This window comes from Diadema setosum, chromosome 9 (assembly GCF_964275005.1).
Source record: "Diadema setosum chromosome 9, eeDiaSeto1, whole genome shotgun sequence".
In the NCBI taxonomy this organism is placed as follows: Eukaryota; Metazoa; Echinodermata; class Echinoidea; order Diadematoida; family Diadematidae; genus Diadema; species Diadema setosum.
Window position 1 is genome coordinate 20,252,046 of NC_092693.1, and position 26,212 is coordinate 20,278,257.

At 38.4% G+C, this 26,212-nt stretch overlaps 1 protein-coding gene across 1 annotated transcript; it reads left to right on the top strand.

The window, feature by feature from the left end:
* LOC140233437 (uncharacterized) lies at positions 1–25,448 on the top strand. Its single transcript, XM_072313548.1, has 4 exons — positions 1–149; positions 6,488–6,659; positions 23,997–24,219; positions 24,691–25,448. The coding sequence occupies exons 1-4, from the start codon at positions 130–132 to the stop codon at positions 24,951–24,953; spliced, it is 678 nt and encodes a 225-aa protein (XP_072169649.1). The 5' UTR covers positions 1–129; the 3' UTR covers positions 24,954–25,448.
* Positions 25,449–26,212: the final 764 nt, after the last annotated feature.

Here is a 26,212-nt window from a genome sequence, read left to right on the forward strand (position 1 = left end):
CATCAATAGTGATCAAGTTGTGTATCCAGTATATGCATGAGCGGGAAAGTTTGCTGTAAGTGCGAAACAAAAGCTGCTGCCGGAAAGTGTCTTTGGATTACTTCTCAGGTTTAAATACCTACTGCCATCATGGAATACTACTTTTACATGTGAGTATTGAGCTACAATTTATACAAATTTGTAATCAACGTTTTCCTTTTCCTGATAATTGTTCCTTGTTGTCATTAAGCGCTGTACAGATAGTGCATAATAGGAGCAGTTGATTTTTTTTTTTTTTTGGCAATATGGTGCTTGATGAAAAGGGATTATATAACTAGAGCTACTACAACTACTTCTACTATTTATGATACAAAGAATGCTTTGATGCCCTTTTCTCCTGAGTCAATCTTTTCTCTTGAGTCAATTTGTAACTTTAGTCAATTTGTAACTTTCAATGATCAAATTTTGAGAAGACTGTTGTTATTCTTTAAGAGTTGCATGCCACACAATTTCTTTTTTGTTTGTTTGTCTTTTTTTTCCTGTACATTCTCTCTCTCTTGTTATGATATTCCCCTTTCAGTGGTTTTCTGTTCAGCAATTGTGCTTTGATTTCACAGGGCAGCATGGCTGCCTCCGAGAATTAGGCTACCCATGTCACTCTTGAGTTTTAAAAGATAAGGAGTTGCAGCCCCCTATTGTATATATGTGAGGGTATGTGAAGATGACTATATTTGGAAGTATACAGTAAGTGACAAGGGGGGGGGGGTGGGGTTGGTGAGTGACGTCATTTAAAAAACCCGTTGTGGACTGGCTGATTTTGCTACAACATACGTTTCCAATATCTGTACAACTGTACTTGCCCGAGTATGCTCTGGACTCGTCCTCAACTGGTTAAGTAAAGCAGGAAGGACAGCTCTCAAGTGTGTATTTTTTTTTTATATTCATTTAATATTCTATTTTAATTGCCAATCACAAAGCTATCTCTGTCTTATATCTATCTTTTCATTTTTTGAAGCACCATGAACACCGAAAGGTGGACCTGTGCACTATACAAGTAGCCACTATTATTGTTACTATATATAGACAAGATACTCAGGAGCTCTTGCAGTAGAACAGTTCAATATTATATTAGTTACAGTTTTATGAAAGACGGACCTTAGGTGTGGAAAACCAAATTGCAGTTTTTAACGAAGTACAATATTTGGAATTCATTCAGTTATTTTCTTTTTGAATGTTTTAAGTGTTCAGTCAGAGGGTATCATCTGGAATTCTTATCAATTTAAGCAGACATTGTGAGAAAATTTTTATTATGCTTTATGAAGGAAAAAAATTGTTCTGTGCTCTTACATAGTGTGCATTTCTTGTCATTCTGCTGCTCACGGCTGAAAATTATGTACTCTGACTTCTTTTACAGGAAAAAAATTACGTGTATTGTTGATATCTTTATACAAATGTACACTTGTACAGTATGTCAGTAAAAATGGATTGAGTTGTGTATATGCAGGGAGGTGGAAGAAAGACCTCCCTGGTATATGGCAGTCAGCAACAGCTTCAAACTTAAAATTAAAGCCTACAATGTGTACATTGTAGCTATGAAATTAAAAAATCCCAAATTAACATTGGCTCAGCTGACATTTGCATTTACTATAATTATACACTTATTACCTTTGCCAAGGAAGGAGGAGGTTTCATGATCATTGCGTTGGCTTTTCTGTTTGCAAAATAACTCCAAAAGTTGTGAACGGATTTGAACAAAACTTGCAGGAAAACTTGATAATGACAGAAGGAAGATATGATTCAATTTCAGTAGTGGTCTGGGAAGTTTCAAAGATTTTGAAGGATTTTTGGTCTTTTTGCAGATAAGGTCAATGAACTTAGGAGTTCAAGCTGCATGTATTTACGAAGCGCTCTAAAGTGCGTGCTCTGCTCAGGCGAGGTGCCGCATACACTTGTAGCTGGAAACTGTTGACGTATGAAAGGCTTCTATATTGGATTGGGATATTGGGCGATTTTCAGCATGCGTGTATATGGATGGGTAGAAATGAGCTGCTTGGCAGAGGTCTGCGTGCTCTACGAGTGTTTTTTTAGTTAAATATATCAGCTGCAGAATAAAAAAAAAAAAGGCCATAGTGAAGAATTAATCACACAGTGGATAAAAAGTAAGCGGTAGGGACAGAGTTCTGTATGACTAAGGTGCGTACACTGAGGCACCCAATACACTGAACACTGCTGCCCACAAAAGTACGCTACACTGTATTGTTCTGGATGTATTGTATGCTTGCCATATTACTACTCATGTGCAGATCAGGATATATGGAGGAGATCCCCCAATCCTGTTCACACTGTCTTAGTCATACTCAGACAGAAACTCACAAATCCTGGCAGGCACCTTGATGTCAACATGAACATGACTTATGCTCCAGGTTTTTATAGTCGTTGTTGTTGCTGTTGTCTTGAAAAAAAGGAAATACAGTCTTGTCAACATGGGAAACATTCATCCTTATAATTTGTCATGCATGTTTAGTGCAGCTACTGCATTGCACCTCTGTGATTTCCAGTGAATCATTGTTGAGTAATATGTGAAAGGTTTGTGAGTAGGATTCTCACATGTGTCATGGGTGGGTTGAAGTCAGCTGATACTGTATACTGCAGGGGGAATACGTGGTAGTGCTCTCTCTTCCTCGCTTGCAGCATAGTGTGTGCACAGTACTACTACATGTAGGTAGTCACATGTAGGTGTTACAACATGGTGTGTGATGATGTTGTGCAATCAGTTTAGATAATTGGCCTACAAGTGTACAATCTGTTGCATGTTTAATGCACGATGTACAAGTTCTACATAGCTGCGTGTGCACTGTGTTGTCTCTCAGAAATTGTGGGATGAGCTTTTCTGACATTATATACAGTACCAGTATACAATGTACATTGTACAGTATACCTCTAAAGAGAATGCGTAATGTTGAGGGGGTTTGTCTTGTGCAAATTGTCTTTCAGTTCAAAGTTCAAAATTTCCCAATTACAGGGTATGGTCAGATGTTTTCTCCTGAAAACACTTGCAACATGTACACAGTTGCACGCAAGGACATGCAGTATATTATGTACTCATGTAAAGGTTCAAGAAATTTTATTCTATTCTATTTTACTTCATAGAAAACAAACTTGTGTCATAGTTTGTTATGTCCCAAAACATCTTCAGTGAATGTTGAAAGTGTAAAATGGAAAAAATGTAAAATGGAAAAGGTGTTAAAAAAAAAAAGAAATTAAAAAAATATACCAGTAATTGTTATGTATATAGACAGGCTTTTCAACTGTTGATGCCTTAAATAATTACATGTACTGTATGTGTCCATTGTTATACTGGTAACAATGATGTTAATGACAACAACAGTGTTTACAAATGGAAGTGATAGTGATAATATAAAGGATGATGATGATGATGATGATAGTGGACTTAATGAGAGCAGCATTAGGCCAGAATATGCTATAATGGGGGGAAAAAAAGTTAGGCATCCAGATGATGCAGTTAACACACATGTGTGTTTACTAAATGTTTCAACCTTGCAATCATAGAGCGAAAGATAGGATCATGATTATGGGAGGAAATTAAAGGTCATCATATCATGGCCATTTTTAGTCCCAAGTATCCTGTGACTTAGGAAATAATTGATGTGCGTCATCGCAGAGAATTTTTACCTGTCCAAGCTAGGGTACAAAATGTAATTTCCCCATGGAGGCAATGGTTCATAAAAGGAGACTGTTTTTATGTTGAGCGCACATAATGTATTGAAGTTGCCAGAGTATATATGTGCAGTTGTACAGTATGTCCCCAATCGGGTTTTCGTATTGGTAACTCCCAATGTGATTAAACTGTCTAAATGCTACTTCAGAGCATCTTAGCTCTATTTTGCAGAAAACCCCAGTCAATTTGGTTAAGTAGTCACAGAGAAATGTGGATTGTTGTAAAGCATGTCATGGGTCAGATTCTTCCAAGTTTTAGCACTTGTTGGATGCTCTTAAAACTGCATATTACCGTAATGTGTGAACACAATAGACAGAACTTGGAGGGAAGGGATTCCTGACATGCTCCACAAAAATCCTCATTTCTCTTTGACCACTGAAGCAAATCAGATAGGGTTTTCAGCAAGATGTGGGTAATATTAAGTTTAGTTTCATACCCTGAAATTGTATTTGGATTGATTCACTGTTTTTAACCCGTTGAGGACGGTTTGATTTTGCTACAACACGCATTTCCCATAGACACCTGCCTGAGTATACTCGGGACTCGTCCTCAACGGGTTAAAGTTATCACTGCGGAAGGTCCCGATGTAATTTTGGGGGGACATACAGTACAATGTATAGTTTGCACTTGTACTGTATGTCTCACAGTTTATTTGGGAGGAAGTCTTCAGAAGACCTTGTGGTCGCTGTCATGGATAATTGCCCATGTCACATTGGCTGCATTTCATCAACTTTCCCATGTTTGACATGCATTTCAATACCTACTATCAAAATGCATAAATGCGAACGCCTTTCGGATCATGTTTCTTGAGTCATGGCATTTATCAACTCTTTCGTGATTTGATTGGGAGGATTGTATTACTGCGCAGCTCCATTGCGCAGTTTGACCTGAGGAGCGGAAATGTGTAGTTGGCAGTGGTTGGATTGGGCAGGTCCTACTGTACCTAGTCTATAAATGCATTTCCAAATACATTAGTTGTGTTCAGACGAAAAGCCCTAACCTCCAGGTTAGGAAACCTCGAGGTTTAGCTCTTGCCCGCTAACTTCGACGTGTGTCCACACGACGAATCTTAACCTCAAGGTTACGAAACCTCGAGGTTACATTCCTTCCCCTTTGAGTGCATTGATTTTTGTGTCCACAAGGTGCTTAACCATGAGTGGGGACCCCCCGCGGCTCGTGGTTAGAGCGCTAACCATGAGATTTCTCGTGGCTCTAAACACCGAGCTAACCTCGAGGTTAACTAACTATGAGTGCGTCTTCACAGTCCCTAACTACAAGCTCTAGTAAACCTCTAGGTTTCCTAACCTTGAGGTTAAGGCTTGTCGTCTGAACGTAACTATTGTAACTTTGCATTTTGAATTCAACTCTACAGAAATGAGTTTCTGGCTCAAACGTGTTTGCGATCATACTTTTTGTTTAGCATTTCAGAAACACATTTCTAATCCCATAATCAAAACAGGGTCAGCTTTGCATTTATTAGCTGTCCAAACTCCCTGAAAATTTTGGAAACCTTCATTCTGTGCTAGAAGTGAATTGATAAATGCACCCATTAATTAATAAAGCAATCTGACATACATATAGATTTGGTGCAATTGATCTGGTGCAAGGGACTTTTTTTGGTACGAATTAATTTTTTTAAGTGGCTTAGCTGTTTATATAATATTGATGGAGTACAATGGTATTTTATGGCGTAAATGATATTTCTGATGGTGCATGATGCTTTGCAATGAATTTTGTAATATATACAATGCATTAAATGTATGCCCAAGCATGTGACTTCTGGAGTCACACACAATTTATTCACTTATGCTAGAAGTTTTATGACTATGAATAAACTTGAACGGCATGTGAAGATAATAGACCATGGCATGCACATTGTTTGTGTGTATACATGTAAATGTGTACAGGATGTACATGTTTGTATGTGTGCAACATTGGAAGAGTGTACATGTATTTCATGTTACAAGAGAAAGGGCACAAATGAAATGTTGTAGAATTAAGTCAATATTGCGATTGGAAAAAAATTATCATATAATGTACCTCTTTTATTTTGGATTTTTGAGGATGAGATCAGGGTACTAGTAGTCATAAAATTGTATCGATTAGCCAGTCAAGCACCTTTTCAGTTTTTATCATATCATGGGGTATTTGCAGTACATGTATGTACTGTAGCATGGAATATTTAGCTGGGTTTACATGTTCTTGCAGTACAGTTGAACCTCTCGTATCCGGACAAGTCGGGACTTGGGCTCATCCGGATAAGGGATTTGGCCGGATACGGGAGACTCAATGCTTTATACATGTACATATAATGTACTGATGTAGCCCATTGTAGTACCACATGTAGTAATGTGTATACTGCAACCTTTTCATTGTTACACTCAGTAACAGACCCCAAAATAGAGGTGTATGTTAATGTTGGAAGTAATGTAATTCATGTGTGTTTGTGTAGGAGTTCTCAAGGAGTTGGGAATCCCCCTTTCCTCCCGTAATTATAAAAAAAAAATCACGGCGAGATTGCGTCCGTATAATAGAGAGATCCGGATAAAGGGAGGCCGGATAAGAGAGGTTCAACTGTACTTTATCTTTATTGGGAATGTTGTATACGTACAAGTGAAGTGCTACATGTAGCTCTTGTAAAATAAGGCAAGCAATTGTCACTTTTCATTCCCTTTGGCCATGCAGTGTAGGGTAATGCTTCCCAGCCCATGGCATATCAAATTATGCTTGTACTGAAATGACAAATTTTTGGTTGTGTTACATTTCTAGCCTGGTGGTGGTGGCCCTGTTCCTGAAACTGGGTCTGTACTTCTGCTGGTACCACATGCGGCGCCGGGCAGCCCTGGCGCGGGAGGTCCACATCGTAATGCCCGATGGAACGACGCGGCGCGCCGTCGTGACAGGACGAACAGCACGCAGGAACAGACGAGAAGATAGACAGGTAAAATTAGGGTTTAGGGGACTGGAGACTACATTTTCCCAACACTGTAATTTGTTGTATCTTCTGAATGAAACACTGTTGCTATCAATGTTTTTATGCAAGGAAGAACTTTGAAGTCTGAAATGTTTCTCTTTTAAAAGTATGTTGCGTCCTGCAACTTACGAAAAAGTACCAATGTCAATTGCAACATCTAAAATGAATAGAAAGTTGCCTGGCTGTTCCTATTTCATTTTCACTTTCATATTTCATTTATGAAACCAGAGTCCGGATGTCAGTAGAGTAGATTGCTATTGTTTCCTCTCAAGAGCCATCAGATATCTTGACTACTGCCACATCGACAATCCGTGATGTGTGTACAATGAATCACTCTACAATGCTTGTTTTCATAATCTTAAAACTCAGTTTTTATGTACACATGTAGTAGCTACTGTGTCTTGTACATATGTACATGCTCAAAACACTGCACTGCTACCAAACTCACAAGCTTTTGTATGAAAGAAGGAAAGAAGGTTAAAATGTTTCTCTTTGCCTTTTGAGACCTACATGTACAACTTTTGAATAACTACTGGGGCTATTGCAACATCTGAATACATAGAAAGCTGCTGTTCCTTTCCTGTGATAGTGGTGGTTAATCAAAATTACTTGAATTGTGGTACTGTAATTCATTTGATATGAAACCAGAATACGGATAGGTTATGAAACCAGAATACGGATAGGTTATGAAACCAGAATAAGGATGTAAGTGCAATAGATTGCTAAAATGATTGCTCTCAAGAAAGCCAGACTACTTGACTACTGTTACAAATGTTCATCTACAAACCATGAGGCTTGTATTGCTCTACAGTGCTTGTTTTCATAATCTTAAAACAAGGTGTAGGATGACATCTTTTGTACACAAGTGGTAGCTGCTGCGTCATAAATACACATACAGCTGTATGCTCACACACTACCATAAATGCATACCGGTATGAGTCCACACACTCACACACACTGTCTGTTGTAACACTAATGCCGGGTGTGGTGATCGAGTAGAGCTTAGTCACATATAGATAGCATTAGTGTGATTTGACTGATCGCTTGCCACCTGCCTTGTCATACACTTTATATTTAGACTCTTCTTGACTTCTACACCACAACGAGAAGCAAACTGCATATTGTAATGGGGGATCTTATAAATGTGTGTGAAGAAAGGATATGAGATGGTATAACATGTAAGCAATCACACACACACACATAAATACTTGTAGGCGCGTAAACATACTATTAAAAAAACAAAAGCGTGTGTAATATCAGCTAAGTGTTCATCATTTTTCATCAAAGGCAGAAAGTAAATAAATGCTATCAAAAATGTGTGTACCCACTGCCTACCATGAAAAAAAAAATCACCTTAAAAGTCACAGAACTGGAACCGGAGTTTGAGGGAAATTCCCTTGGCTAATTTGCTTGACTTCACTTCCTGAAAGCTTTTGCTGAAATGCACATAACTTTCTGAATGATTCATTCAGCAAGCGTCAACATTAAATATGTGACCCGCCACAACAACAGGATCCAAAAGTCGCTGACGGCTGAGCTGAGAAAATCGAGATTGAAGTCAGATCATCAAAATTGGTCAAAACTGTTGAATTTCTGTTTTTGGCATAATTTTGTAGTCTAATGTTTTGTCCTATCATCTGCCAAAATTTTGAAGCTAATTGACCAAAGGAAAGGCAAGAAATTAGCTTTTTAGCTCACCTGAGCCAAAGGCTCAAGTGAGCTATTGCGATCGCCCTTCGTCCGGCGTCCGTCGTGCGTCGTGCGTCGTGCGTCGTCCGTCGTGCGTCGTCCGTCGTGCGTCGTCCGTCGTGCGTCGTCCGTCGTGCGTAAACTTTTACATTTTTATCTTCTTCTTGAAAACCCCAAGACCGATTTTCATCAAACTTGGCAGGTAGCATCCCTAGGGGGTTAGGAACTCAATTTGTTAAAATGGGCACCATGCCCCACCCAGGGGGCCCCCAGGGGGGCCCAAACCCCCCAAAATTAAGGAATCTGTAAAAATCTTCTTCTCTAGAACCAGAAGTGATAGAGCTAAGTTAATACTATGAGTTAGTACATTGATGACTGTAGTTTCAAGTTTGTTCATGGCAGAATCAGGGGTGCCCCCCTTGGGACCCAGGGGAGGGGGGTGGGGAGGGGTCCTAATGGGGCCTAAATTATACATTTTCATCTTCTTCTTGAGAACCCCATGACCAATTTTCACCAAACTTGGCAGGTAGTATCCCTAGGGTGTTAGGATCTCAATTTGTTAAAATGGGCACCATGCCCCACCCAGGGGCCCCAGCGGGGCCAAACCCCCCAAAATGAAGGAATCTTTAAAAATCTTCTCTAGAATCAGAAGTTATAGAGCTAAGATAATACTATGAGTGAGTACATTAATGACTGTAGTTTCAAGTTTGTTCATAGCAAATCCAGGGGTGCCCCTCTTGGGGGCAGGGGGGGGGGGGGTTGGGAAGGTCCAAATGGGGGCCTGAATTGTACATTTTCATCTTCTTCCTGAAAACCTCATGATGGATTTTCGTCAAACTTGGCAGGTAGCATCCCTAGGGGGTCAGGATCTCAATTTATCAAAATGGGCACCATGCCCCACCCAGAGGGCCCCAGGGGGCCCCCAATCCCCCCAAATGAAGGAATCTTTAAAAATTTCGGCCCTTATTGTACATTTTCATCTTCTACTTGAGAAGCCTGGTCAAATTTTAGTAGAGCTGTTAATAATTTAGATTAGTGACTGCGTGAAAGGTGAACTTGCGATACTCAGGTGAGCGCTAGACCCGCGGGTCTCTTGTTTCTAGGACATGATTTTTCTGACTTTCAATGGTACAGAAATGCGTCCGAAGATTTGGATTTAGTGCCGCAAATAGACTACTCTCCTAGCAACAACGAAACAATCTTATTGGTCAGTGCATGGCATTCTGGTTTTAATACTGATTGGTCATGCGTAGACCGCTGGCGCTAAGCTTGAATGAACATCACAAAGGTTACTAGGAGCATACCTCCTATTGTCAGGAGGTGAAAACTTTCTTACCTCCCCTTGATCACGATTGCATCGGAAAGAAAACTTTGAAGGCGGTTTTCTGGAAAGGCTGATTTCTTAGACCTCTCAACATAATCTCATAAAGTCATCAATATTTCCACAAACGAGTACTTTTATTAGTCGTGTTGGTACATGAAATTAAAGTGGAAGAGTAAGGGAGTAATGTCATTTGATTTTTAGGAAATCAACTTCCCCCGACTTTGGATCCTTTCGTTGTAGCGGGTCACATAATTTTTGGCTTTATTCACTGGGGACTCCAGGTTAGAACAATTATACAAAACCTACTGAGGAGCTGTCAGTTCCTCTTTATAATCACAGAAGTGTCAGTATTTCATTATTGTAGACAGCTTGGTTGGGCAGTGGTTGATATTGTTTTATTATTATTATTATTATTATTTTTTGTACACAAAGTCATTTCAAAGAGATAATTACTTGACAGCGCTTCTTTATTGTATGTTTTTGTTTACATTTTATTTTTTAAAGAAAAACAAAAACTTGACTTTAGTTCACTTTAATAGCTGTTTTGCAAGTTGTGTGCTAGGACTGCTTCTGTCACTGCCGTCACGAAGTCACGTGTGAAATGTACAACATGCTGTTTGAGGACTAGTAGAATTTCCCTGGAAACAGCGGAAGAATGATGTGTTAAAGTACACGCATCGGGCTCAAGATTTTCATCTCCACTGACGTCAGCAAGATATGTAGGATATAGTCTGCGGATCACCTATCATCTGTGCTGGTGGAAAGTGACTCACATGGAACAATATTGAGGAGGAAGACTTCCACCTGTTGCATGCATGCAGTGTGTATATTGCAGACTCATCTTAAGTGTGAGAAAGGTGGGTGTGAGAGATATACATTGTATACTCTGTATAGATAATACTCTATGCACTCTACATGTATTATATGAGATATACTATCTTGTACATGAATGTGTATAATATGTATACAGGGAAACACACATGCACTCACACACTTTATATAAAGAGAGACAGAAGGAGAGGGAGGTACACTGTACATGTAGAGGTACATATTGTAGACACAGACACAGACAGACAGACACAAATAAACAGATGTGGTGGTAGGCAGCAATACAGATAAAGACACAGAAACAGACACACAGACAGGTAAAGGACAAATAATTCCCCCATTCTGCTATAAAACAAAATGTATATTACAATATTACATTGTATACACACATTATGCTCCTTGACTTCGCTGCCCCCCCCCCCCCATGCTGTAGACATGTAGGTTTGCTTTGTTGCCACGTGTTCAAGTATTAGCCAAACTTCTTATAGTGACAGTCCTTCTGCATAATTTCCTAGTTAGTTAATTATTTGCAAAATTTTCAATACAGTATTAATTTAATTAATGGAATTAATGTACACATTTATTTTCTTTCTTCAAACCATGAATATTGTAATCCATATATCAATATTGATGTTTCCTTTGATATCACTGAAAAAAAAATATTTATGCTTGAAATCATATTGTAGAAAATAAAATCTAACAAGCAAACAAAGAACAATTGATAACAGATTGACAGACGGAGAGATGGACCGATAGATTGACCACCAGGCTCACAGACAAGCAGAAGCTTGACCATCGACAGACAGATGAGCATAGAAGGCACAACTTGCTCATCAGCACGACTCGATGTTTGATTATCTTTCCTTGTTAGTATGATTGAGATGGCATTGTAATTGCCATAATTTGCTCTAGTCAAGCATTTGTTCACAAACAAATATTCTGGCCAGTTCAGGCTTGTTTCCAGATGCAGTTATGTGCCAAAACTGTCTGTTTTACTGGTATAATAATCATTGTAAAACAGACAATATTGACACCTGGGTCAAGAGGGACATTGTAGGCAAAACATCTTGTCCAAGGATGAATGCACTGGGCAGAATCTAACCCCAAGACTCTCATTTTACAAATCCAGAACCTTTTTCAACCATACCAGGGTGCTTCCATATAAATTCCTCACAAAAAAAAAACCCACTCACACACACAAAAAAAAAACAAACCAAAACAAACAGACAACTAACCAAATAAACAGAAAACACATAAATTATGAACATGTTCATTTTACATATATTTAACAGTTTCAAAGATGGCTAGTCAATGAGGACTGTAGCGTACGAGTATAAACTTATGCATGCCCCATAACAAGAGGTATTTTCTCTCTCTCATGATAGCCAAGACGGCAAAATTGAAATGTGATTTTGCACCATTCAGCAGACTTGTTTATTACAATGTATGTGAGACCCTTCACTTGTCAAGTTGTTATGATACATATGAGGAATGCCATAATGTGCTACTTGAGAGGCAGAGATTTCATCATTTAACGACACTCCATGCCAGACAATAAGGCACATGTACGTAAGTTGTTGTCGTTTTTTCTGTTGATACTGCCAAATACCAGGCTTACTGTCTGGTAGATGTGCTGATAATCATCACATTACAGATATGCTTACCCGTGTATCTCGGTGAATTTTACAAACCAACATCGTTGTTGGTACAAATGATCTTTTTCTGCTCATGCGCAAAGTAGAATTACAAATTGGTGTATTATCCAAGATTTATGATAGCATTAATTCTTCCCTATTGTACTTGGTTTGTAAATATTTGCAAGTCTCTCTGTCACGTATAGATAGAAAGCTTTTTATTTTATTATTTTTTTTTTTTTCACTAGCAGTTGGGTCCATACGCTTGCCCTATGCTGTGTGCAAATGAATGAGGTGATCTTCCACACCCACCCAAATATCACCAAGTAACACAGTATCAACGTATTATTATGGAAATTAAGTAGCGCCACTGCCGTTGGAGTTTCTACATTCATTTGTGATAGTGAGAATTGATAAAACACCCAGAATTAAAGGCGTACCAGTATCTTCCCCATGGCATGGCTGGAGCTTCGATGCAAAGTAGAGATTCTGGTTTCTTTTCCTAGTACAATGTATTACACCTCCCTGAAGTTTAACAGTCTAAATAAAGCAGGTACAGTTGTACATGCAAGCTCAAGCTCTCTCTCTCTCACACACACACATGCAGCTGTTATGCATTTCTTCATTAGTGTATGCAGTCAGTCTCATCCAGCAGCCTTTGAAGCTGTCAGTGAACCCATTAGTGTGGCATCCTGGCATTTTAACACAGGATATTGAACAATGTTTATCACAATGTATGCTTTCAAAGGGATTGACTGCATACAACATTGTACGAGTATATGCAATAATGTACATGGTGTATTGTACAAGTAGGCCTACGTGTATGTCTGTGCTTGGTTAAAAATGAAGGAGAGAGAAAAAAAATCACTGTGGCACCAGAAGGTACAAGTAGGGGTATTATCAGCAAGCAGAGAGACAAATCATATTATATGTTCTGTTCTGGTTTCATGATAACAGGGCTGCCAACTCTCACGCATTGAGCGCGAGACTCACGCAATTCATCAGTTTTGACTGTCTCACTCTGATAAACGAAATCTCACTCTAAACCCCCAAAATGGAATGTACATGACTACAAAAATAAATATATCTCTAAATTCTCTGATATTCCGAATATCGATATGCCCAAGCCAAAAATTTCGAGATTTTCCCGCGCGGGTGTAAAGTTTAACCAATAATAATCGTTTTCGGTTCGCGCACAAAGACGAGCTATTGGATTACGATTGGTTTCTACCTATACCACGTGAGCGTAGCTTGTACTTTTGGCAAATTACAGTACATGTATGGCTATGACGTGTGCTTTACATCGCTTTACATACGCTGACTGTGTACGTAGTACGTACGTATGTACGACCGCACAGCAGGCCGCCAGGCGCTAGCCAGGAGGTCGCTCCGCTCCCTCGCAGTGTCTCACGCCAAACTCTCACTCGAGGTTGGCAGCCTGTGATAGATACATTGTACAACATACATTTGATACGATATGTTGCATGATATACTGGTGTGCAGTGTACATGCAGACAATCAATGTTCCCATTCATACATTGTAGATGTGCAACCATACATGTACTAGTAGTCTACCTGGTACCCGTGACTGCTGTGAAGGTTTATAGCATTGATATGGACAGTGTATAGGAGGAAAGTTTGTACAATGTACATACATGGTATGCAATGTATGTGACGTGGTACAGCGATAAAGGGTAATTAGACAACAGTGTACACGTACATTATACATGCATATATTTTGTCATTGATAACTGAAACCCATAACTACAAACCGGTACAGTACATGTACGTTACTTGCCAAAAATATGTAGATTGAGTTATGCATGCCTTTTTACAGTTTGCGAATGTACAATTGTATACAACTGCTGATTTCAAAGCAGGGTTCGAGTTCGCTTACATGTAGGCTACTGCAATTGTGTATTCTTCTGGACAGCTGCATGTTGATCCAATTGGATCCTGATTGTTACTGACAATAATCACCCCTCCTCCCATCACATGTGTGTGAACCACCACACACAAACACACACACACACACACACACACACACCATACACATAATACAGCACAGCACATAGCACAAGACACCATGCACACACACAACAGAAACATTCCTCCGTTTCCAAATTGACTTGTATTTAAATGACTAAAATGAGACCCCCAAAAATAGTGAACATTTTATTTCAATTGGACAAAATGTAATGAAGTTGAAGTACAATTTTACTGTGATTTATTTATTCATTCATTTGGAATTGTAAATATTTACTTGCTCTTTGTCATATACGTGTAACACAGGATATAAATATGTAAACAAGTATACATTTACAATGTATATTGTCTGGTACTTCATTATTTTTCTCTTTGTGTCAGCTACACGGTACCTGTAGTATCTTTTCTTCAAGTTTTTGTCTGTCATGACTTAAAGCAATTATCAGTAACAAATGTTATGTACACTTCTCTTTTATTCAAAGTTCTGAGTTCTTTTATCAAGTTGTGTTCAAAGTTAAAAGTTTACGTTGTACCTGCCACCATACGGTTCCCACTGATTATTGCAGTGAAGTTTGCAAAATCATCTTCATGAAGTAAGAATTATATACTGTAAGTGATCTGTGCAAAAGTATGTCTTACTATATATATTGGTGGTATTGCATGCATTACTGTCATATCATTCCACATGTTACTGAAAGTAACTTTCAATTAATTTCTTGATTAGTACTTTAGATTAGATGAGGACTTTGTGTCTTAGGTTGGTTCATAGCATTGAAAATACTAAGAGTAAAGTAAATTTTGATTGACTTTCAGATATCCTACACATACATGTTCACGTGTACTTGTACAATGTGTGTAATACCATGATTCATTGTTCATGCAAATTTATTCTTTAACTTCTGTTGGTATTGATACAGTATAATTGTAGTATTTAGGTTTGAACTTTATTAATCATTTCATCATATTTAATTGTTCTAGCTTTAAATTGGTCTATATTGTACTTAATGTACCTCGTACCATGGTACAGTGGCAGTTTAGTATTATATGCATCACATAGAAAAATCAGTTTCCTGGGAACAAAACTTGCTCATTTGTATTTCATACGAATTGAACCACAGTATAAATCCCTACATACATACAACTGTACACGTACTGTACACACATTGTACTTGTACACTATTATGTTGCCAATACACTGCCATGGATCTTTGAAAGAGGAGCTCTCGGTTGGTTTTCTAGGGAAGGTTGCTCTCCAAGAAAAGCGGAGTCCCTGTACAAAGAAACCTCAGACAAACAGGCAGGTTTTTGATGACTTGCCAGAAGGGAAAACCCTAGATTTTCCTCTTCTCAACAGAGAAAGCAATCAATTGAATGCTTTGCTGTATTAAAGTAAGGGGAAACTTCAAATATCCTGTGGTTTTATTGCCTGTATGAGTGACTTCACCCGCTCCGCCTATCGGATGTACTGGACAGGATCTATGTTTTCCACTAACCAGATACACCAATGTTCTTGCCTGAAAAAAGCCTGCATTGTGGTTTAGGTTTATAATTACACGTATATGGCTGGGAAACAACAAAGACGTCTTTGTCCCAGCAGCAAAACTATTCTGAAAAGAATAGAAAGCAGGAGGGATGATAGAATCTAGCCCTGTCATGTTCCTAGCTAAACATGACATTTATTCAGGAAGTTGTTCCCCCCATAGTTTTAATACTGGAAGTTGTTGAATGTGGCAGTAGCGTTTAATGGGCACTTGAAATTGGCTGACTTTGTCTGATGAAAGTGAAAAAAGTGCAGTACAGCATTGATTCTGCTGGGGCTACAATGTCCATGTACAGTACACTGTATATGTAATACATTTGTACAGTATACCATACATTGTACATAATTGTATGTTCGCACACATCCTGTACAAAAGAGGAAACCAATATCCTTCCAAGCAGTATTACCAAAATGAAAGTTGTGAGTACTTCAGACTTGCAAAAGTATCACTGACCCAGAAGTACCAAATTAATAATATAATGGCCTGTCTTGCTTATGGCCATCTGATTTATTGCATGTTCTTGGAACCAGCATGCACCACTGGGCATGTTGCAATCTTTTTCATGAGATGATAGATTGCCACATTGTTATTATCAGTGATACCATTCCCCATACTATTGTTTGGCAGCACATTTGGCTCCCAGACTTTGAATATTTCTCAACACAGTCAGACTTTAAATATTTGTCATCATTAAAGGACAAGTTCACCTTCATTAAAGGCATCGTATAGTTTTGGTTGAGACCTAATTTCAGGTTTCTAACATTTTTTTTGGTGAGATAATGAGAAACCTCTTATGAAATATGAAAGAGCATGTAATTCTATGAGGAATTCAACGTTTATTTGATGAAAATTGGTTTTGAAATGGCTGAGATATCCAAAAAAGGGCGATTCAAATAAAGTGTGGGACCCACACTTTATTACGATCGCTTTGTTTTACTTTGTTTTTGGATGTTTCAGTCATTCCAAACCCGATTTTCATCAAATAAACTTTGAATTCCTCTTAAAAGGGTATGCTCTGTACTATATCATAAGTGTTTTTTTGGTATCTCTCAAAAAGTTAAAAGCCAAATTCTCATCTCCACCAATACTGTACCATCCCTTTAACATAAGGATTGAGAGAATGTAGCAATATTAATAGAACACATCATTGAAAGTTTGAGGAAAATCGGACAATCCGTTCAAAAGTTATGAATTTTTGAAGTTTTTGTGCAGTCACCGCTGGATGAGAAGACTACTGCAGTGTAGGATGTCACATGCGTACAACAATATAAGGAAAATATAAAAAGAATTTCACAAAATTTCATCTTTTGAAAAAAGTACACATTCCCTTGACTCGTTACTGACATGTGTTATGGGTAATATTATTCACATTGCCTTTAGAAAGAGGCAAGTCAAGTGCTCATTTATTATGCAAAAAAAGTGAAAATATCTTGAATTTTCTTTACATTTTCTTTATACTGTTGTACTCATATGACATCATGAGTCTTAGTAGTCTCCTCATCCAGCGGTTCCAATACAAACATTTTTAAAATTCATAACTTTTGCATTGATTGTCCAATTTTCCTCAAACTTTCACTGATGTGTTCTACTAATATTGCTGCATTCTCTCAATCCTTATGTTAATGAAGGTGAACTTATCCTTTAAGGTACCTGCTGATAAAGCATCTCATTTCTGCATCATGATAAAGTCCTTGGGAAAGGCAGTTTTTTTTCATTGTAGTATATCAAAATTTTATTATAAATGGTTGAACAGTAAAGTATAAAGTTATGTACAGATGGTAATTTTGGGACCTAAATTTGTACTTCATTATTACAAGAACTTCATTACTGTAAAGTGTATATTTCGCATGACTTAATATCTTTCACGCTCGGCCGGGTAAGAAGAGTTTTGAATGTTTTTAATTCCGCGGAATCAAGACATCAACCACTGGAACTTATGGCAATCAAAAATATTTGTGTGCTTTTATTTTCGCGCTAGTTTCTTGTTTCGTGCAAATTTTAACACACGAAAATTTCCACTTTTACACTATACATTGTAACTGTGTTCATAACAAGAGTGCATTGTATTTTGCTTTTAAAATCTAAGACCTGTGACGTGCATCCTTGTGGTACCTGCTGCACAAAACTGAGCAATCTGTGGTCGAACCAAATGCAGTCAGTTGTGAGCCAGAATGATTATTGACTATTAAATCAGATTGTGTGTGTGTGTGTGTGTGTGTGTGTGTGTTTTCAGATTTATACTTCATTAGCACAACATTCAATTACTGGCATGTTTTGTTGGGTCATGAGTTGTGACGTGGGTCTGATTACAACGATGTAGATGTTTGCACACTATGTAAAATGAGTTTTCTAGCTGTGGGTTTTTTGTGGTTTTTTTTTTTTCCCCCAGCTGTGTTTAATAGTGGGTTGTTAAAAGGTTTGATTGCATAGCACAAGGATGTCTGTGTGCATAAACTACATGAGTAGTAGTATATGTTTCTTATACCTACCACTATTAAAACTGCAATATACCTGCTCATGTGTTTCATCTGTTGGTAGTCATTTAAAAAAAAGCCAACAACACATGCATAAATCTTGCTTCCATCATGTGAGTGATGATGTGTTAGACTACAGTGTATTTCTGTAGCTCCCTATCTCCACATTTCATCGCCTGCCCAGCAAAAGGCTCCTAGCAAGCTTTAGAGCATGCATGCCTTGGGGTCCCACCACAGCAAGTTTTGAAGCATACAAGCCTTAGAGCCCTTTCTGCCAGACAGGCAACAATTTTATCTTCATGATCATTCTTTCCCATACTTTAAACTACAGTACTTAGTTTGTGTTCTGTGCACTTGTGTGTTTCAATGCAAGCATGCATGCATGCAAAGGAGTGCAGTCATACCAGTGACCCGACAAAATAAACTCACATAATATCTGCTGGCTATCACACCAATAACATGGGAAATGAACATAATATCTACACCTTTTGATAATATACTGGTTTAGCTCTGTAAACATTATGCAGTCTCATATTTGCACTTTCTGTGTAACATCACAAAAGTGTCATCGTACAGTGATTAGTCACATCTGTTACCAGAAGCTGTCTTTTATTGGTTGATCCCTATTTTCCCACTGCCTCACGGTGGCTGTTTTCACACGTACCGAGAGTGCGTAATTTGAATCACGATTCTCATGACGCATCGCTAGAATCATGATTCAAATGACGCATCACTAGAATCGTTATTCAAATGATGCGTCATTAGAATCTCTCAAATGATACATTTTGGCCATGTGTCGATGCAAACTGGAATCACGGAGGGTAATTTGAATCTTAATTCCATGCGTAATTCAAACAATGGTCCGGCAGTGTTTTCCAATCACGATTCTCCAGAATTACATAACGAAACAGTCATGTTATGGTTTGACCTACAAATCATGTTTTTTTGTTTGTTTGTTGTTTTTTTTTTTGTGTGCAGAACTTGCAGTTACCAGTAACCTTTCAACCACTTCCCACTTCCGCAGAAAAACCACTCTCCTGAAGTGCTTGCACTACAGTCAAAGCATGCGCTACAAAAGTGATTAATGGGTACCGGTACTCAGAAAGAAGCCACACCTCTTCTCACTCTGAAAAATCAAAACTGCAATATCCCGGAAGCCTTCCTCGGTTGCGTGTGTGGACAATAATCCTAATTGTAATTGCAATCGTAACTAATTCAGCATAGCAATTAATGGTACGTTTCTCAACTGGTGTGAAAACAAGCTAGTGATGCTGTTGACAGTGTTTCCTTTCTTCTTGTTCTCTTTCTCTCTCTTTTCTCATCTGTCTTCCATTTTTTTTTTCTGTCCTTTTCTCCATCTCTTTTGCTTACCATCTTCTTTTACGTTGTATTATGTGTTATTAGGCAATGACCTCTTAGCAAAAATGTTTGCCTCATACCCGTATCGAGTACCAACCACGGCATCCTTGAAGCATACTCTTTATAAGTGACTCTTTCCGCAGGGTGATGACAGAGTACCAAAGCAGTCATGATCACCATTTTGTACACTGCACCATCACTGGCTCCCAATACGGGGTGGTTTTCATTTTCATGGTACAGCAGGGCAAATACATATCGTAGGCAGGTACGGTAATTTTGCTCTTAGCAATCACCTGGCATGACCTCAAAAGGTTCAATGCTAAAGGTCAATGTAAATTTTCTTTTTTTTTCTGCCTTTTGAAATGCTGATAAATACAATTCTTTATTGAACAAGAATTCTATTAAACAGTCTTTTATACCATTTCTAGACTTAAGTGGTGAACATACAAAACCTGTACATTATGTGGACTGACAACAATTTACATGTTCATCAGTCCATGTTACGTGTACTTGCATGTTTACCACTACGCTGTAAGTCTAGAAATGGCATAAAAGACAGTGTTTAATGGAATTTAAAGGCTGATATTATCTTTTCTAATCAGTATCAGGTCATTCATTTGAAAAACAACAAAGTTTCAGTGAACATTTGTCATTTGACTTTCATATGTTGGTACATAAATGTCAGTCCTGCGTTAAATACACTCACCCCAAAATTTTCATTTTAGCAATTTGGGGGCAGAGTTGAAGATCTTGTCTTGGGGATAAATAATGCACATTGGAAACAGGGAATAACCTGACAGCCCTGATTTTTTTGTTAGTGCATTTGGAGTGATGTTTTATTGTTTTGTCTTCTTTTGTTTTGTCTTGCTATTTGTGCAGCTGCTTGTAAAAGTATGTGTGTTGTGATGTGCAGCTTTTGTTTCACATTCAAGGACCATCTTTTTGTCCTTTTGTGGGTTGTTTCCTTGTGTTCACTAGATCTGCACTGGAAAGCTGGTATTCTCCCCCCCCCCCAAAAAAAAAAAAAAAAAAAAGAAAGAAAGAAAGAAAGAAAAAATAAACAAAGGAAAACAGTTTCCGACCTTTGTCCTTCTCAAAGTGGGGGAAATACTCCATGTCAGATCAATGTTGCATGACATTTCATAGCGTGTTAGACAGGTGCTGAGCTAGATATTAGGCATACCTATTTGCGCCACCACCGATGTTGTTTGATACTGATGCCAATCATATTCTTATTTTAGCCTCATATTTTTTTTTTTTTTTTTTTTTGGTGTGTGTGTGTGTTTGTGCCTGGCAATGGCACTGTACACTGTATATTTCTATTAGTCGGTTGATTAAACCGAAGAAGGGTAGAAATCAAAATGTGCCCGAAATAGTCGACCTGACGCACATCTCTTGGCTGGAATCCATGGCCGAGACTAACCGGCCCGATTGGGAACAGGAAATGCGCTGTCTACTGCTCCGAGAATTGGGTGGGGATGAACCTCAACAAGCGACACTAAAAGCTCAGCAGTGGTGCATCTGCCAATGTTTTATCTATCTTTGTTGTTGTTACGGATGTCTTTGATTGTTTGATTGGCTCTACGTGTGAACAGCACACTTCAGTGTTAACGTGGAGATCTGTGTTCCGTAATTTACACGTATGCATTCCCTATCAAACACTCTCCAACTGTGTCCTGTGATCTTCATTCTGTGATAATTTCAGGTTGTGTTTTGATATGTATATATATATATATATATATATATATATATATATATATATATATATATATATATATATAATAGTAATGATAATAATAAACATATAAATTCCTGTGCAGTGGTGTCAGCACATATGTAGATGTCATGAGCAGTAGTAAACATTGGCGAAATCTCGTATCATACATTTGTATGTCTTGGAGCTTCAGGTTTGGCAAAAATCAAAGCTATGGACCCATGGTGTCTGTGATACTATTAAAATGAAGCCATCTCTAATCCCTCAAGACCTACTCTCACTTTGCATGGTGATATAGTATGAGAACTACTACCTGATCCTTCCAACTTGCAAGTTATTTCTGAGACCCTTTCCTTTGCTCTGCAGGAACAGCTTGATTACACATTCGTTATCCAAGGTGACAAGCACTTTAGGCTTATTAATTGTAATTTGTGGTTTTGTACCACAACCTGACATTATCACAGAATGAAGCAATATCCTCAATTGCTCAATTAAACATCCCATTTAAAATCCTCCAAAAATGTATTTCACAAATTGAAATCTTAATACATATTTCCATCTGTGAGTCCATACAAAGTAAATGCTATGACATACATACTGTATGTGTACGGCTTTTAAAGTCCCATCTCAAAATGTAATGTAAAGGACCAGGATTGCACAGTGATGCACATCACACTTTACAACAAACAACAATAATAACAAAAACAGCAACAACATCAGCAGCAGCAGAAACAACAACAACAACAGCAACAACTGCAATAACAGCAACAACAACAACAACAGCAGCAACATCAACAACAACTGACAATCTGAATTATTGTTTCAGTCTGGAATCTTAAAATGTGCTAGATCCATGAAGTGCCATTTAAAGATGGAAAGGACACAGAAGTATGTTCTTCCTCAAAAACCTTAGAGATAAAACAGGTGAATGAATAGTTTGTATACTGTTTACAAAAAAATGTCATTTTCGCAAATTTTGCAAATCACTTTTGGGATGCATATTTAACAGCACACGAACATATTGCCATGTACAGTAGAGTGGCGTGCACTTTATGACACCTTCGATGTCAAATCGTGAAAATAACATCCTGGGAAAATGTCTGTGGCTTATTCGCAAAAATATCTGTATGCAAAAATAACAGCTTTTACAAAATGACTGGGAATATTGAAGCATTTTATAGAAGGGCAATGATTGGTTGACTAAACTTTCACATTAAGTGTTTGGTGTCTAAATGGGATGCGAGTATGTCAGAGAAAGTGTAGGAAGATTGCTATGACAGTTTTGAGGTACATTAATAGGAGTGAACTTCAAACATGCACCAGTCGCATCCTGGTGGGCTTCTTTTACTCTCAATATAGTATCACATCCCAACATGCCCTCCAGTCACTGAAGTTGAAAAGTGCATTCTGAATTCTGAAGCGACGCTGGACTTCTTTTTGCTTCCACTGGCAATCTGATAACTAGTGTGCACAAAGTCAGTGGCATTTTAAAATGGTGGCCCTGAACGAGTTCAGTTCCAGTCACCATTTCATTTGTATGTCAATGACCCTTTCATGCAAGGAAAAGTGTTTGTACAAAACTGTAGTGTTCCTGGTGCTGTATTGCCCAATCATAAGAATCAAACCTGCGCCTAATAGAGTGTTCTCTTCTGCTCCATCGTAGTTAAAGGCATAATTTACCATTTGCAGATAAAACAAAAACCCAGCACTAGTGCTTCAAAATAGTTCTGAAATGTGAGTTAGGGATAGAAATGACCAATGTGAAAATTTGAACAAGTATAAACAATGCTAAGTACTGTTAAATATGCAAAATGTGAACAATAGAAATAATAAAAATGTTTCCGTCTACAGATTTTAGGCTTTATTGCAAAAACCTTAAATGGTAGGATGTTTTGTGATACAACTGACCTACACATATATGCATCAGAAGTGATACTTTGAAAAGTTTTTAATCGCTGCTCCCAGAGGTAAACAGGACCTTTAACCTTTTCTGTGCTAGGGGCAGTGTGTACAATGCTGTGGGTTTTTCTTTGCCAATTAGCACTTAAACCACACACAGGCTTATTGAACAGTACTACTTGTAGTGCACAATAGTAACATTCTACTTTCCACTGTTTATCCACTCATACACCTGAGTAGAGAAGAAAGGCGTCGATGGTATTGTGTGTAACTCAAGGACACTAGTGCCATTGCAGGACTTGAACCTTCAGGCTTCCTGGTTAAATGTTGTGTGTGCAAACCACTAGACAACAATGACTCCTTTTTCTTATATATTCACACTGGACAGAGAGCTTAAGCCAATAGAGTTGACACTTGCCACCAATCATTCGCCAAATATAGTACTATCTTCTTGTTTTTGTGGTGGATCCAGAGTTTGGTACAGAGCTACTGCAGTTTGAATTGTCAAAGTTGAAGCTCAGATACAAAATGTAGTGTCAACAACCACTTGAAAAGAATAAATTGTACCCATACAATGCAATTTGTATGTGAGCATTACGAGTGACTCTAGTCAATGCTTGTTCTGAAGTTCTGGGGGCATTTCATGAAGCATTTTGTCCGACAAAGTTGTTGGATAAATTTGCTCTCAGCCAATCAGATGCAAGGATTTCAGTAGCTTGTAACAGTTTGTCAGAAAAATATCCGACCAAAACGCTTCATGAAATGCCCCCCAGATTTGTACTGGATCAACCTGTGCACATTGCCTATTGTTACAATTCATGTGTATTTGTTTTTTTTTTTTTCTCAAATATCTCAGATTTTGGCCCATGCGGATGCCCTGCAACATGGAGACAACCAAGGCTTTGAAGAGAGGCCAGCTTACCCCCACATCATGACGGGCAACGCCCCAGTCGGAGCTTTCCCTGAGCCACCACCGTACCCTGGAATCATTGGGGGAGGGGGAGGGTCCAACGAGTGGAAGCTGCCTAAATATGAAGAGCTACCTCCTCCGTACACCCATCCGAATCCCACAGAAACAGGTACAGTGTAATTAGATGCGAGTTTGTTATCTTTACTAGAAATATTCGTCTTGATTTTTTTTTTTTCTGTGCATTCATTTTTGACAGATACACCAAAGAACAGTTGTAACATAGCACACTTCTTTCAAAAGTAATAGTGTAACTTGCCAAAGTGTACTAAATATTTGAGACTACAAATTTTATCAATCAATGTAGAAAAAGTGTTCTACTGTAGAATATACACTGAATACATGCATGTTTGTTCATTTTCATGGTACTACATTTTCAGAGAAAATCTCTTGATGCTTGTTTGCGAGATTGAGTGAGTAACCAAATTCATCAAAATTTGGATGTGTCATAAACTACTGCATCTTGAAAATTGGGTTTTAGGAAAGACAGCAACAAAGCGATTAGTATGGTGCCTTCAAGTCAAAGTTCAAAATAATCCATTTCCACGTCCAATTTCACATTTCATCGCATCTTCTCTGGCAGGTCGCAGTGCCTCTGAGGTTCCTTCTGTGCCTATAGCCCCACCCTCACCCAACCAACCATCGATACCTGTGGAGACCGGTAGCAGCGCCCCCTCCGCATCAAGCCCCGCCCATCAGATAACCCCCGGAATGGCCCACCCACCAGCGGGGACCGGAGAGCAGCAGTCCTTACAGCCGGTGTCCAGCCAGATGCCCAGTGTGGATTACCCTACCTCAAACAGCTCGCCACCATCAAACGGAAGTCCCGGGCCGCAAAGTACATGAGCTTCTTTCACACTCTCTCTTCTCTGTCCTTCACCACTTCATCTGCAGCACACTTTTGTTGGACTTTCAAAAACTGTTTCGACGTTTAGGCCTCTGTCGAGATTATTGGTAGTTTGGGTCGAAATTTCTCTTAAAAAAAAAAACACAATGGCACAGCTCTGGAAGCACTTGAGGATGTAGAAAAGAACAGAGAATCATTGAAGTAATTGGATATAAAGACTTAATGATGTAGAGTTGTGTGTGACTTCCCCATGTGGTGGGATGTGTATCCACATGATGGAAATACAAAAGGAAGTATCAGAGTGATTAACAGTCCATTGGTCTTTCCAGCAGCAGCAGAAGCAGCAGCAGCATCACACTAATGATTGGTATAATATGGAAGAGGGCATATCTGTGGACAATCATGATGGAATGCAGAGCAAGTAATCAAGTAAAAGTCTGCTAGTACAGACTCATTCCACGAGACTCCGTGTACAAACTTGATTGTCATTCCATTCGGAGGTTTTAGCTCCGACTTTGGTTTTAATTGATCCTCACTTTAACACTGACTTCGATATCTCTATATGTGATGAAAATCAAATCTGATCATGGCGTTCTCTGATAGGTGTTTAATGACAAAAGTGAGCATATGGCTGATGTGGAGCCAACTGCAGTCTGAGGGATTACACTTATTTTTGTCTTTGTTTGTAATGGTATTATAATGTGGGTTATAATCTTTAGTGATACAACTGTAGCTTTCACAGAGCTTGCTCAATCATGTTTGTTCAGCTGATATTCTGACCATGTTCTCGTGTGATCTCCATCAGAACAAAACTCAAACAAAGCTCGTGATATTCAATGCAAAAGATGCACAGATGTTACCTGCCTTCAGCGGTGATGAACTTAAATATCAAACAGCCATTCTGGTCCATTTGTGACGAGATTTGGTATGTGACAAGGGTTTGTCATTTCTGAAGTTGGGCCCAAACAACTCTTCGCACTGCTTTCTCACACCACAGTAGTAAAAGAAAATATCAAGAAAATTCAACATATTTTCACTTTTCGAGCATAGGGAAAGAGCACTTGACAATACCACTTTCAGAAAGCACGGTGAATAACTTTACCCTTGGCATATATTAGTAAGAAATCATGGGAATGTATGCTTTTCATAAGAAATGAAAATTTGTTAATTTTCATAATATTTTCTTTATATTTTACTTCATATATGATATTATAAAGTAAACTTTAGTAGTCTTTTTATCCAGCAGTGGCAGCACCAA

Coding starts and splice junctions, on each gene's coding strand:
- LOC140233437 (XM_072313548.1), top strand. CDS start 130: ATGGAATACTACTTTTACAT. Junction 150..6,487: donor ATGGAATACTACTTTTACAT/GTGAGTATTGAG, acceptor TTACATTTCTAG/CCTGGTGGTGGTGGCCCTGT. Junction 6,660..23,996: donor ACAGACGAGAAGATAGACAG/GTAAAATTAGGG, acceptor CAAATATCTCAG/ATTTTGGCCCATGCGGATGC.